Source organism: Arachis hypogaea, chromosome 4 (assembly GCF_003086295.3).
Source record: "Arachis hypogaea cultivar Tifrunner chromosome 4, arahy.Tifrunner.gnm2.J5K5, whole genome shotgun sequence".
Classification (NCBI taxonomy): Eukaryota; Viridiplantae; Streptophyta; class Magnoliopsida; order Fabales; family Fabaceae; genus Arachis; species Arachis hypogaea.
In genome coordinates, this window is record NC_092039.1 from 17,315,458 (window position 1) to 17,330,921 (window position 15,464).

General features: G+C 31.7%; 1 protein-coding gene across 1 annotated transcript; it reads right to left on the minus strand.

Moving 5' to 3' along the window:
• Positions 1-204: 204 nt before the first annotated feature.
• On the minus strand, positions 205-1,915 carry LOC140184062 (uncharacterized). The gene is made up of 4 exons (XM_072234345.1): positions 1,773-1,915; positions 1,440-1,671; positions 371-962; positions 205-278 (listed from the first exon to the last, which is right to left on the minus strand). Exons 1-4 carry the CDS (start codon positions 1,913-1,915, stop codon positions 205-207), a joined length of 1,041 nt encoding a protein of 346 aa, XP_072090446.1.
• Positions 1,916-15,464: the final 13,549 nt, after the last annotated feature.

Consider the following 15,464-nt stretch of genomic DNA (forward strand, 5'->3'; position numbering starts at 1 on the left):
AATTCTTTTCATCTTGGTCCTCTGCTTTTTACCCCCACTTGGCTCCTTATCTACATCCTTTCTTCTTTTTTTCGTCACTGGACCTGGCTTCTTTCTAAACTTTGGTGCTTGTGGTCTGTTATGAGGTGACTTTTCCCACAGGGCTTGACCTGGAATTGGATTGATATGGAAGGCATATGTGTTATTATATGCTTCCATTGTCAATCACTGATGACAAAACTCATCTGGTCTTCTACCAACCCTTGCCAATGCAGCACAAGCATGCACACACGGCATCCCTAAATAACATTAACACAACACCAAAGATTACCAATATTAATCCAACAGTAACAAAAAAATAACAAAGAATAAACAAGTAAAAGTATATCACCACTCAATTGCCAAAAACCACATGTGCAGAGCCTCTTTCCCAAATCAACAACCATGTTAGTTGGCCACCCATGAACCTCGAATTTCTCATATTCAGAGTCACCAGACCACATCGGGACCCAACTCTTTGACTCCTTCCTTATCTTTTCTAACCTGCTGCGCTGTATAGGTGGTAAAATCATAGTGTTCGAACTAAGCTTGACTTTGTTCCTAGCGATGGACCTCATTGCATACATTCTGACTTCTTCTAAGAATGTAATGATAGGTTTGGCTCTAGCTTCTTTGATCCTTGAGTTGAAGACTTCACAAGCATTGCTGCAGATATTGTCTATTTTAGGTGCATTGCTGAAGAAAGCCCGGCTCCAAGAATCTCTAGGCCACTTGTTCAAATACTCCCAAGCATCCTTGTTAACCCTCTCAATTTTTTTGATAATCTCAAGGAATCCATCTTGGCTGGTGCACCTTGCACAATCCCATAGCAACCCTCTAAGCTGGAGATCTTTCCACTGCTTATTGAAGTTCTTCCATAAATACCACACACAGAATCTGTGATGGACACTTGGAAAAACTTCCTTAACAGCATGGATGAGACCCTGAATTTAAAAAAGAAAATAGTGGTGAGATACTTGTTATCGAGCATCAAAATGGTCCCTTTAAATTTTATAAGTGACATCAAACTAGTCCCTTAAGTTTTATAATTAACATCAAAATGGTCCCTGTTCTTTACATACATATCAGTTCATTATATATATAGCAGTTCATCAAGCAGTAGTCCATCTACTAAGTAAAGCAGTAGTTCATTATATACACAGCAGTTCAGCATATATAAGCAGTTCATCCTATTATCACAGCATCCAATACAAATTATACAACAACAAATAGATTTCTAAAACGTACCTTCTGCATATCTGATATGAAACAGAGCTTGTTTTGCTTATAATCTCCCAAGTCTTGATGAAGTAATTCCAAGAACCACCTCCAGTTTTTAGTATTTTCAACAGGGACAATTGCATATGCAATCACATATATATTATTGTTTGCATCTTGTCCAATGGCAGAAAAGATCTGACCACCATGCCTATGAGGGGTCTGCAACCAGCCAGAAATCCCTTCTTACAAGCATCCAAGTAAATGTACATCTTATCAAATATTGGTTCATCATCAGGGTTGGGCTGAGGGATAACTCCAACTGTGACAGTGCAGCCTGGGTTACTCTTAAGCAGTGTGAGTCCATAATCCATCACCATCCTATACTGGGCAGTAGCATCACCATACACGACAGCCCTAGCATCTCCTAAGGCCCTAGTCAGTGAACACTTGCTTAGATCCAAGTCACATTTTGTCTTAAAATACTGAGCAGCCTCACAGTGTCTTAGATTAGGATATTTTCATAGCTTCTTCACCAATTTTCCGGCTTGCCACTTCTTATTAGCCAGTCTGCTTTTGGTTTCCCTTGCACAAGTGTGGTCATCCATGAACGTCTTGATCTACCAGTAATTGTTCTCAATGTTGTTGGCAGCATATACAAGCCAGCCACAGTTCTCATCCTTACACACTACTCTCATCCTTACATTATTATTCTTCTTAAACCAAATCCTCCGACCCCTGTATACAATATTCACGCACAACCTCTTTGAACTCCATCTTTGTAGTGAATGTCATTCCAACCGCAAGCCTAAGCTCCCCAAACCTACCTCCATCTCTGAATACAGGGAAGACCTCATCTGAATCAACCTCCTCCAACTCATCCTCAGAGTTTGGAGGAGTCTTCATTTCTTCTGAGTGCCATGAGTCTCCACTGTCAGATTCCTCATAACCTTCATCTTGGGCAGCATGATATACTCCTATTGAGCCAAACTTAGGAATTGGTCCAAAAAAAGTGCATCATCCTCAGAATATGAGTCAGCACACGCGGAACCATCATCCTCAACCATTACAGCCCTCTTTTGTTTAGTAGGTTTCTAATCTATCCTGGTTCTGAATTTCACATTTGTCTTTTTCTTTCCTGCTGATCTCTCCATACCCACATCTTCCTCACTAGACACCTCATCACCACCAGGCCGATATGGTTCATCCTCCTCACTATCATCACTGGCTTGACTATCTGAGAAATCTTCTGAGCTAGATAATACCACACATTCTGTTAGGGGCTATTTTTCCTTAGCATTACGTCTTACAGTAGTTCCACCAGCTGCTGCTCTTGTTAGTGGCCTCCTTCCATATGGTGTTGGTGCTGCAGATTTTACATTCTTAGACCCTCTCCTTGGTACACCAGACTTCTTAGTCTCTTTCAATTTCAACCATGGTTTAGGAATTGCAGTGGGTTGCGACATTTTTTTGGGGTTTTTCGGCTTCGTTTTACTGGGTTGAGCCACTATTTTTTGGGGTGGATTGGGCTTAGACATAGGAGTTGCAGTAGGGTGGGGGTGTATTTTTTTGCTGGTTTACTAACAGAAATTAAAGTAGGTGGGAGCTTTGTAGTGGAGACTATTTTCTGGGTGGGAATAGTGGTGTCATTTAGTGCAGAGGTTGGAGTAGATGTTATTGTGGTGGGAATTGGTTCAGCATCATCATTGGTAGTGGAGTTTGGGATAGGAATCAAGTCCTGTATCACCATCAGCTCCTTGCCTTTAGATGAGACTGGCTCTGCTTTCTCAATGTACAGAGGTTCCGAGACTCCATGTTCGTAGTACACATGAATAATCCTCTTGTTCTGCTGAACAAGGTAACACATCTCCAAGAGCTCCTTGTCATCTGTTATAGTCCTTAGACCATTTTGCAAAGGCCTATTAGGCACCAGCCACCATGTTTGAGTCACCTTGTCATATTCAAGATTTTTGTGGTAGTCTCGGACAAAGAAGACATCCAATTTATCTGTATCAACTCCTGGCAACTTAGAGACCTCTCCACCATTGTAAGTCATACCTCCATCAACACCTGTGATGAATGATCCTCCATGGTAAAATATGATGGTAATCAAATCATCACCCATCTGCAATTTTAAAATTTTTTTCTTATATCAGCCTCACTAACTTCAACCACATTAACAACTTACTAACTCCATAACTAAAACTGTAACTGCAGTATACCCTTGGAAATAAAAAATAAGTTTTCATCTTAAGAAAAACTCCCTAGTTATTATATAGTTTTGTTGGCCTAACCACTAAGAAACCTACTTCTTATCAAACCCTAACAAGTACCCCAAAACACAAGCATACACTCCGACACAAAACACTCGAAGAAAACGTTTTTGCCCCTTGTAAAGAATAAATTAAAAATAAATTTCAAAAAACATAACTTTACCGCATATTTATATCTTTTTTACGTACTTGTTTCAGAGAAACCAACCTTCACAACTCTCTCTCTCTGATGCAGATGATGAAGGCGATCCTCTGGATCCTAGGTTCTCCACCGAAATATGCTCCGGTAACTGCAATTGCACTGATGCTAGTGATGAGGGTAGCAGAGAAGGAGAGACATCTGCTTTGTGTCGTGTTTGTGTTTTGAGAGTGGAAGACGATACGTTAGTGTAACGCTGAGGGAGGGGGTTTATTAGCATAAAACGACGTTGTTTTATCTCATTTTGGCGCCACCCCATATACGACGTCGTTTCTGTGCTACCAACGTGTCACCAACTACTCCAGGTCAGCTTTTCGGTTGCGCCAGCTGGACAAAATTGACCGGAAGGACGAATATGAGTACCGGAGTGCAACTTCAGGGACGATTATGACTAATTTTTAAGTTCAGGGATCACTATGAGGCTCGAGGGTAACTTCAGGGACCACTTTGATGCTTACCTCAATAAATATGTGTTATTTGGGCCATGATTGCTAAACCAATTCAATTTCAGAAAAAGCCAAAAAATGGCCGAAATCCCAAGTATATGATGTCATTGGTCATTATATTGTGTTTAGTTGGTACTTTTTAGATATAAAAATATAAACACAAATATATAAATAGACATAGACATAAATATACACAAATTTTATTATCGTCTTTAATGATGATACACAAGTCACAATTATCTAATTCAAATGTCTATTTTATTTTAAATATAACAATCACTGTCACTATCGTTATCACTTATTTCTAACACCAATGATAATTTTTTAACCTCAATTCAAATTAATATTATCAAAAAATTTAATTATTAGTTCAAAAATTTAAATTAAAAATTAAAATAAAACGAAGAATTTCAATAATTATATTTTAAAAATAAAAAATTTATTGACAATTAAAAGATAAACAAAAATAAAAGTGAGAGGGATGTAATAAGGGTTGAGAAAAGTGTTAGAAGTAAAGAAAAAGATAATGAGAAATTACAGATCTAGCAAAAAAAAGGAGCTAGAATATATATGAAAAATGATGGTGAAACAATGAAACCCATGGCGGTGATGTAATAAGACCCGTGGCAACGACGATCTGTAATGGCGAGAATGGGGTGACACGGTGACATCTATAGCTGCCAAAAGTAGTAACAGTGGAGGATGAAGAAAAAAATGACTATAATGAAAGATGAAAGTATATGAAGGAGAAGAAGAAGGAGGTTAAGGCAATATGAAACCAGAGGAGGCTAAAATGATTAAATAAACGAGGATAAAATTAGAATTCTAAAAAAATATTAAACATAAATTTGTCTAAAATTAAATTTTAAATTGTGTGTAACTGTGTCTCATCATTTTAGAGAAACACAAATACATATATTTTATGTGTAATCATATCTTTTCATTTTTATGTCTTATAAAATAATCTGTAACCATATTATGTTTGTCTACTAACTAAATGGACCCTTATTGAAAGTTGAAATTTGGGTACATTAAGTTTTTTATTGTGCTTGCATCGAAAATTTTAGAAAACGAAATTCGAAATAATTATATCTTCTTCGACGTAATAAAACAACATCAAACAAAAAGATAAATTACCCATTTATAACTCTTCTATAGTTGATTATTTAATACAAATAGTGCTTTGAAAAATGATAGTGTGAGATATTATCAAACCAAAAAAATTCTTAAAGTGATGGAAAAGAATAAATTAAAGTATAAAATAAATATCATATAATTTAATTATTTTAAAATATTTATCAAAGAAGAACAGACTAACATATATCTGAACAAAAAAAATAAAAGTGAGAGATATTACAGACTGAGAATATTCAAACACTGAAGCATACATGTGTATAATATAACATCTCATAATTCTTTTTTTTTTAAATTAATTATCTGTAACATAAACCATAATGCACAAAAATATAAAAATAAGTCTTAATATTCTATAAAATTATAAGTAAATAATACTATTCGTAAATAAATGAACATATTTAAACAATGATAATTTATTAATTATCTCAATTAAATTTTATTGCAATATAACATTTTGTTCATAATTTTTTCTTAATATCTTCCTATTATTTTAATCTCATTTTTTAGCTAAACTTTTTCTTAGATTTAATTTCTTTATTCATATAAATACAAACTGAAAAGTGCACTATAAAACTATTCATATTCCATAAGTATAAACATTTTCAAACTGAAACTATCTAATGTTATAGATATTAAAAAATTAAAGTATTATATAATGTAAAAATATAACTTACATACAATTTATGATCATTTTAAAATATTCATATATTTTGAATAAAGTAAATCTCTAGAAAGTACCATAAACAAATTTAAGCGTAGACAAAAATATTATTAAAATATTAAAATGGCGAAAACACATCTAAAACATTTAAAAATATAAAACAATGTTTGAAGATTTTTTTTTAATAAGTGAATAAAAACATATAAACCTTTTTGCATCCTTTATTATTATTTGATATATACATGTATTAATGATTTTGTAAATCAGTTGAATTAATTTTTTTTATGTTATAAAATAAAACTTACACATAAATTATTAGTAATTTCTATGTATTTTTTTGATTTGGATAATTATTTTTAAATAATGAACTAAATTATATCATATGTATTTCGTATGTCTTTTTTATTAGTTATTTAGTTTTTGTTTTTTTTCCACTATACCATTCACTCTCACTTTGGGATTGGGCATAAAATATATGAAAATTTTGAATTTTTTTAATTTTTTACACTTTGAACCAATAAATTTTGCATTTTTTAGTTTTGGGTATTCTTAAAAGATAAAAATAGAAAATAAATAATATAATCTTTAATTTTTGAGAATATACGTAAAAATAAACTTTTAAAAATCACATTGGTTGTCTCCATATATATTAGTAGATACTATAAGAATTCCGACAGATAGTGGCGGAGATCTTGCAACAGTTTGTAGAACTGCCGAAAAAGGATAACCTGCGGTGTATATAGCGGCGGTTAAGAGTTGGGGATGCAATTAGGCCTACATTTAGCGGCGATTTTTTTCAAACCGCCGCTATATTTCAATCAGGTTTGCATTTAGCAGCGTCTTTTCGAAAACCGCCACTATATGTACCATCGGCTGAGTTATTGTTTTATATTTTGTGACGGTTATGTTTAAACCGCCTCCAAAATACATATTACCACATATTGCAATGTTTTCTTTAGTAATAACCATCTGAGTATAATCTAGTTAAGTAAAGACTACTATCTTTACATATGTTTAAAACATTGTTACTTAAACTCGTAATATTTTTTCTACATTTATTTTACGTAAAAAAATTCACAAGTTAAATAAGCTATATATATTAACTCATGTGAACAAATTTACCAATAAAATTTTCTTGTTTACTTTATTGGCATTTAAACATGGATGTAAAAGAAGAAAATAAAATCATACTCTGAATTTATAAAATTAAAATAAAGTTCTAGAGAGCATAAATCAAAGTTACTCCTCTTTAAACAATATAAAAAATATTTTTCCTTCACTTACTACTATTTTCATAAGAAAATTTGTGACGAATAATACTTAAATGAAATACAACCACATATAGTCTTATTAGCACTTTTTATAGTTTTGGCATTGTTATTATTTAAAATTTTTGTCAATGTACTTTAAAGTGAAGAATATGTAACTAATGTCTTTATTAAATATTTTATTACTTCTACTTATTTTAACTAAATTATTGTTTAGGTGTCATTCAACTTGGTCGAACTTGTTTTGATTTTATGTTAACTAATATTGAAAATTAAATATTAAAATCCAATAATGATTCTATTGTTATTTTAAAAGAAATTATAAATTCAAATCAATAAATTATATTTTATTGTCAGCAACTTTTAATTTAGGATAAAAGATCCCCTACGATTCCAATTTGAATTTCTCAATTATTGGTTGATTATTAGACATTATATATTTTTTTATTCTATACCATTTTTAAATATACTTTAACATATGATAAATAACATAAAAAAAGGTGATTCATCTCCATCATTATATATAACGTGTATTTCAAATAAGTTACTAGTTAAAGATTTAATTTTACTATAAAACTAAAAAAGTATAAAGAACTTAAACTAATAGAAATATAATAAAATTCTTGCCCACAAAACAAAAAATATAACTACTAATAGAAAAAATAATTACAAAAGATTAGAAATCATTTCAACTTTGGACCTTTTAATCATCGTCACAATATCTATTTTGATTGAAAATACTTACTAAATACTGGTTGATAAAAAAAAGATAAAATGGGTATAATTGCTTTTTTGACCTTTGTTTTGTTATATTTTTTGCAATTTTCTCCGTTTGAAATAATCATTAAAATTCAGTGTTTAAAAAATTAATGTTTTTATTTATATTTTCAAATTAGAAATCTAAATTTAACAGTTGAAATTAAATTAAAAAAATAAATCAGCTTAGGTTATCTAACATGTAAAAGGAGAGGGAGAGTACTACATGTACTCTGTAGAAAAAAAACCGATAACAACATGAGTAAAAGTTATGTGTAAACAAAAAAGGTGTGAAAAAATCGAAAAATTGATTGACAATTACATTATTGATCAAATTTTAAGATGACAGTTATAGTTATCATTGTTTAGTAATTGGAATAAGATGAAAAAGTGAAAATTGGACACCAAATTCTCTTATTCCCTTTATATATTGTTATAGAAATGGTTTGAGAAAGAAAAAATTGAGCAAAGCCAATATTTAATGGATTTTTATAATTTGCAAAAATTATTATACTATAATTAGTTGTAGTTAGTTTTATATTAAATAAAAAGATAAACTTAACCATAAGAAACCACTTTAATGCATCAAAAAAAATTTTACACATGTAATAAGACAGCTTATTCTTTGGAAAAAGTGTGAATTATTGTTGCAGATATTTTTTTATTTAGATATATTTTTAAAAAATAAAAGTAAAATAGTTCATCAAAAATAATATTTTTTAAATTAAATTTATACATAATTCCATTTCTCATCAAATTATTATCATACTATTTTAATTATAGTTATGAAAACCAAATTGGACCGACCGGTTCAATTGAGTTAACCAGAAACCGATCACTAGAACGGTTTGATTCGTCTCAAAAACTGTATAACAAAAAATCGATCGAACCGGTGGTCAACTGGTGAACCGGTAGAACCGATCGATTTTTTAGGTCTTTCGGTTTAATAAATCCCCCAAAACGGCGCCATTTTGATCTTTATTAAAAAAAACCTAAATCTATTAGACTACCCAAAAGCTCCGCACTCATTCCAGCCCCCACTCATCTCCTCTCCTCTATGAAAATTAAAAGGACAAACAAAAAAACCCTTGCCCCCCATCCCCGTACCGCAGCCACCACCCACCACAAATACCGCATCCCCCACAGTCTTGCAGCACCATGTCGTTGTCATCGCCGAGTGCTCTCTCTCTGTGTTTGTCGGCATCGTCTGGTCATCGGAAGCAGGGTTGAAGTTTCCTCACCGTCGCCGTTGTCGAGCTCTCTCTTCTCCTCGCCGTCGCCGTCGAGCTCTCTCTTCTCATCGCCGTCACCGCTGAGCTCTCTCTACTTCTTGAGTTTGTTTTTTCTTGTTTTGTTGATCTGTTGTTAATAATACTGAATTACTAATTGAGTTATAGGGGTAGTTCAATGATATTGAGTTGCTGAGATTGCCATAATAATATTGTTTATTATTTTTCTGATGTCTCTCTGTCCCTTCCTCTAGTTAGCATTTAGCATTAAGCACTACTTGTTGAATTTAATTTTGACTTTTTGCTTGTTTTGTTCTGTTGATTTGTTGTTAATAATATTGTTTGAGTTGCTAGGTTAGGTTACTGATTCTGAATGGTTGAGATTTTGTTAATTTTGTTAATTTTTATATGCTATTGTGAACATGTTTTTTAGTTGTATATTTTTTTGTTAATAATTTAATTTATCAAACGGCATTTATTATTATTTAGATTGAAATTAGAAAAAGTATAAAAAGAGGTTTCAAATAGTACATACATGAGACGCAGAAAAACAATGTTCCTTACCTGGTTGAAGATCCATATAACTAGCTATTGGTGTTAAAATTAAGGCCTTCAAAAATTTGAAAAACAAAAAACAAATTCATCGTGTGAAATCAAAACAATTTAATTTGAAACAGTTCAAAGTAGCATATAAACAAATCTTTAGAGAGAAACACAAAAAGAGGAGAACCAGATATGTGAGTGATGCTTCAGAAATAATTTGTGCTGAACTTGTGTAAACTGATTTTATTACTTATCAGTAAAGTTTACTTAATTGAAATGACACGTTTATATACCTTTGAGAAGCACAAATTTTTATAACTGATTATTTCAACAAACATTTGAAATTAAACCGATATTCTCTACTTTTTTGTTAACCTAACAGTTTAAGTCCATATAAATTATGTAGCTGGTTCAATTTAACTTTTTTGAAGAAGCAATAGTTAACTTGTTTAAGTTAATCCCGTAACTTCATAATAGATTTGGGGCGACAATAAAGGAACAGGGATACATGGCATAATACAAATTTAAGGTGATTTGAAAATACAAAAAAAAATATTTGAAATTATTAATGTTAAATCCATCGGTCAAATATTGTTGTGATCTCCTCCTAATTCTAAGCATTTTCTGTTTTTTCCATACGCCCCAACTTTTCTATAACTCTCAATCTCTCACATAAACTGCACGTCATTCTCATCAGGTGAGAGACTTCTTCCTTTCAAACCTTTACATGAGTTCAACCCTTTCTCTTCGAGAGTTTTTTTCGTTGCATGTTACATATAAGATTGTCTTTCTATATGTTCTCAAGCTTCATGCATTTTGGTACACAGTACAACTAAGGAGTCAGAGATCCCTTTCACTGTGCTGCACAAAACATTCACTTCTTACAACTTGTCCACATCCATCAATAGAAAACTTAGACCAACCAAGTAAATATTGGATTTAAAGTTTTTCTTACAACTTGTCCTCCTATTTTCGTAAACAGTTATCTTTAAAGTCCTTTACTTCTATTTTTCCTGTTGTGCGATGATTAGATAGTAATTTTGTTTCCCACACACTTCTTAGAGGACGGCGTGAGAAAAGCTTCTAGGCTGAGCGTGAAGCCCTTCTTTCCAATACAAAAATAGTACTCCCATTTAACAAAAGAGCTGCAACTGATGGTCAGGCAGCTGAATTATTCAGTGGTTTCTTAGGAAGTTTGGGTGCGGATTATTCCCAGTTCCCCATATATGTAAAGAGTTGGAAGCATGTGAATAAAGCTAAGAAGGAACATGCATATGACATTATTAAGGTACATGTTTAAGCTTAAAAAATTTAAGCAATTTTGGTATTCCATTTTTTTTGTAAGATCTTTTGCATGGGTAAATTATATGGTTGGTAAAATTTTCAAATTTTGTTTTTCACATGTTTATTTAAGCACTTCTCATTTATACGTAATTGCGACTGCTTGTACTGGATTTGAGTGTCATACTTTATCAATTTAAATTAGCTTGTAATGTGTGGCATTTCTTCAAATTATCAGTCTTATGCTTGTTAGTTGGTCTTGGTTAATGACAATGTTGACTAATTGCAGCGGGTCTTTCACTATGAAAATGATGCCAGAGAAAAAATAAAGCGTGGAATTATGAAGAGGATTGGAAAGAACTGGAAGGATACAAGGCACAACTTGTATCATAAGTGTTACAAAGAAATAAGGACATATGAGAAAAATCTTGAGCATCTCCCGAAAGAAATAGAAGAAAATAAATGGAAAAAGTTCCTTGACTATCGCCAGAAGGAAGAAACAAAGGTAAGCGTCCGTATTTTTTATTATTTCCACAAAAACATACATGTGTATACATATTACACCCATTACATTTTATATTCAACATCTTTTTCTCATTTACATTTGTTCTGTTATTTGTTTATAGAAAAAATGTAAACAGAATACTTTAAATCGGAGCAAGCAACTTTACACACATACTGGAGGCTCCAAAACATTGGCAAGAAAAAAAGACAAAGTGGTAATAAGTAATTATTTGCATTAAGATTTTTATTAATCTTCCTGAATATGTTGTTGTTGTTTACATAATTGTGTCGATATCAATGATATAGGAGAAAGAGCAAGAAAGGCCCGTTGGTAGAGGAGAGTTGTTTATCATGACTCATAAGAAAAAAAAATGACTCGTATATCCATTCTGATGCGCTTGTTGTTAGTGTAAGTCATGTCTGAAAATTTCAAGCAACTTAGCTTACTGTATATATCGTGCTACTATTAACTCATGCCTTTCCAATGTGTTGTATATTTGTAGGAAGCAATTGTGAATGTTGAGAGGCAGGATGAATCTTCTAAGCACCTTTCACAAAATGATTCGCTAGCACAAGTTCTTTGAAAGGAGAACCCAGGACAAGTTCGTGCCCTAGGTGCTGAACCATGTCCCACCCAAGTCTTTGGTAATGCTGCTGGACAACCGTCGGGTTCTGTAGAGCCCAATGAAGAGTACGAGAAGAGAATTGCAAAATTGATGGCTAAGCTAGAAGAAGAGCAGGCGAAGAGACAATCGATACATAAGGTCTTGGGATATCTAGTCCAACAGCAAGGAGCCAATTTGCCAGCTGAGGTTGCTGCAGAGCTAGCTCTTTTGGGCAGTACACCGGACTCGTCACGCGTACGACCATCTTCATCTGGCAATCACGACCCACAACAAAAATTTTGAATTTCAATCAATGTTCTTAGATACTTTTGCATTTAAGTTGGTTTAGTGCTTTATGCTTATTTTCTTCAAGTTAAGCATTCTTATTTTATTTTGGATGATGTTATGACAATCTTATTATATATGTTATGTTTGCATATATTTAATTTGGTTTGCTATGTTATTTGGTTATTTTACTTGGTTGCAATTTCTTTAAATTAATTAAAAATAAAAAATTAAAGTTTAATAAACAGGAATTTTCAAAAGAGGCAAAATAATAAAAAAAACCTAAATTTTAATGGGAACTTTGAATTTGGTGACGGTTTTTAACCGCCATAAAACAGGCATATTGTCCATTTTTCTGATATTTAGCGGCGGTTATCACGCGCCTCAAAACGGCTTCGTTTTCAAATAATTGACATTTAGCGGCGGTTGCAAATCGCCGCAAAATTGAAAATATCATTTTTCACCCTCATACAGCAGCGAGTAATAGCCACAACAAAATCAATTCACAATTAACGACGGTTATTCTAGCGGTTGAAAAAATTTGCCGCTAACCGTTTGCCCGCGTCCCATCTTTTGGCGTTTAATTAACTGTTGCGAAATGTTTTGCGGCAGTTCAAAACCGCCACAAAACGACTCCAGAAATCGTAGCAAAGTCCCGGAATTGTTGTTGTGGGCTCTTTAATAGTTTTTAAATCAATCACAGTGAGTAATATTTATAATAAATAAAAATATAAATTATTTATTAAATTGTAACTAGATAATTAGTTTTAACTTTGTGAATTTTACTTAGTATTATTACTTCTAATATAATTTTTTTAAATGATGGATTATTTTTTAAGTATTTTTGCTAGTAATTTTATATAACATTTTTTTATTTACTTATTTTAAATATCTTATAACATATAATGCTTTACATTGTTGATTTTATAACTCACCATTTTTACCATCACTTCCTTAAGAGACTCCAATATTTTATAACATTTGTCATCATTATTATGACTTCAAATATTGCATTAAGTGTCTATATACATATAAATTACATGTTTTAAAAAATATAAATAGTTAAGAGGACATTAATATTGCTAAGAAAAGATTTTAGTAGTATGGGTCATCTTGTTAATTATTATGAAAATCGAGAAGTGACATCAAAATTGAAAGGAAGATATATATGTTTAGTTTTATAATAAAATGACATCTACCTTAATATGTTTCCATGGCAAAATTATAAACAATCTATGTGCCATCACTTAAATATAGAATAATTTTGTCATCAATTTTTATAAAATATAAATAAATGATTTAGGATTTAAAATTAAGAATTTATAATTTAATTTTTTTTATCATTGTTACATACTTGACCCAAAATTGGGGGGAGAATATTTAATTTGTGAATTATCTCCCTCGACAATGTCATCAAGAATAAACATAAATTAAATAAAATATATATCACACTAAAATAGACTAAAAAACTAACAACAAAGACATAATAAAAGATTCTAAAACAAACACAAATCAAAATTACATGACAAAATATAAATAAATCTCTTATATATTGTTGAATACTCTCAATATTGTGTTTGTTTTATTTTATTTTTCTTTCAAATAATTTTACCATGTTAACCACTTATATAATTTTATTTTCACAAACTCATTCATCACACCATTTTTGCCATGCATTTATATTCGGTTCATTTTATTCACTTCAACTAATGGTTATTGTTTATCATGACCATATTCTCTCATTCCTTTCTTGCCTTGAAATCATGGATGTTTCTAAATTTGACCACAACATCATTATTTAGTTGATTTTAGACTAGGTTGAATCACTAATTGAGAGGAATAGAATGATGTGATGAAAAAAAACTAGAACTTGAACTTAAGTGAGTTATGGCCTTGTGGATCTATTGTTTTAAAATTTTATATCTATATATTAAATTATAAATGTATGTACTTTTTAAATTACATAATTAATAGAAATTGTGCAATAAGAAAACATTTATTGATAATGTCTTGTGATTTTGAATCTTTAGCAGCTCACATAATAGGAGTAGCTAGTTAGGTATTTTTCTTTCAAGAACAGGATAATAAGAGTGGATCAAATTTAATCTCAGAATTTGCAAAGACACTGTCCAGAGCATGCAGTGCTGGTGACAATGTTGAGCACGAAACAAGAAATATTTTTGACAATTTATATTTTGACGCTTTGATTTTTAGCGACGGAGTTCTCACATCTGATCAAACATGTTCATTAGTACAAGAACTAAGAACTTTGTCAACTCTTATGCGCCGAACCAAACCTTGTTCTTCATGGATTTCCAACAAACCATGGTTAAAATGAGTTTATTTGATATCAAAGAAGGTTCCAAGGATCAAGTTAGAGATAACGGTTGCAAAATAAGCTGAATTGGAGGATCTAGCTATGCCTTGTTTAAAATTAATATATGATCTATGTATTTATATGTCTATAGTTTGATCAATATATGATAAATATTACATTAGCACTGATGAACATAATTGACCATTATCAATAGTTAACATAGAATTTAATATTTTCTCCAGAAATTTTGCAATTTCATTGAGATTGAATATGATATATCTGAATAGTACATTGTTCTATAGTAATTGGTATAGACTATATGGACACTCAACCTATGTAGGTTATGCCTCCTTAAAAAATCCCTAAGGACCAAACCCCTTTTGTTGGGAAAAATTTCAATAAAAGAAAAAAGAGTACATTAACCATGCATAATTTAAGAAATAAATAAAAAGAGCCCAACAACTTTTATAACCTCATACAACTAAGCTCTAGAATAAGAACACCCTTGAAGTCGGCAAGAAGGGGAATGAGTTTCAGCGGAGGCCTATTCATAAGAGAAAACGCAGAATTCGAAGAAGAACTGATCACACGAATTTGCTTCTCTCATGACATGGTAGATAGTGGCATCCCACTCAAAAAACATGAACTAATGAATTTCTTCCACAATGTCTGCTAATTTTGGAAAGTCTTCGGCATTGTCATGAATAATCTCCAAAGGTACCAT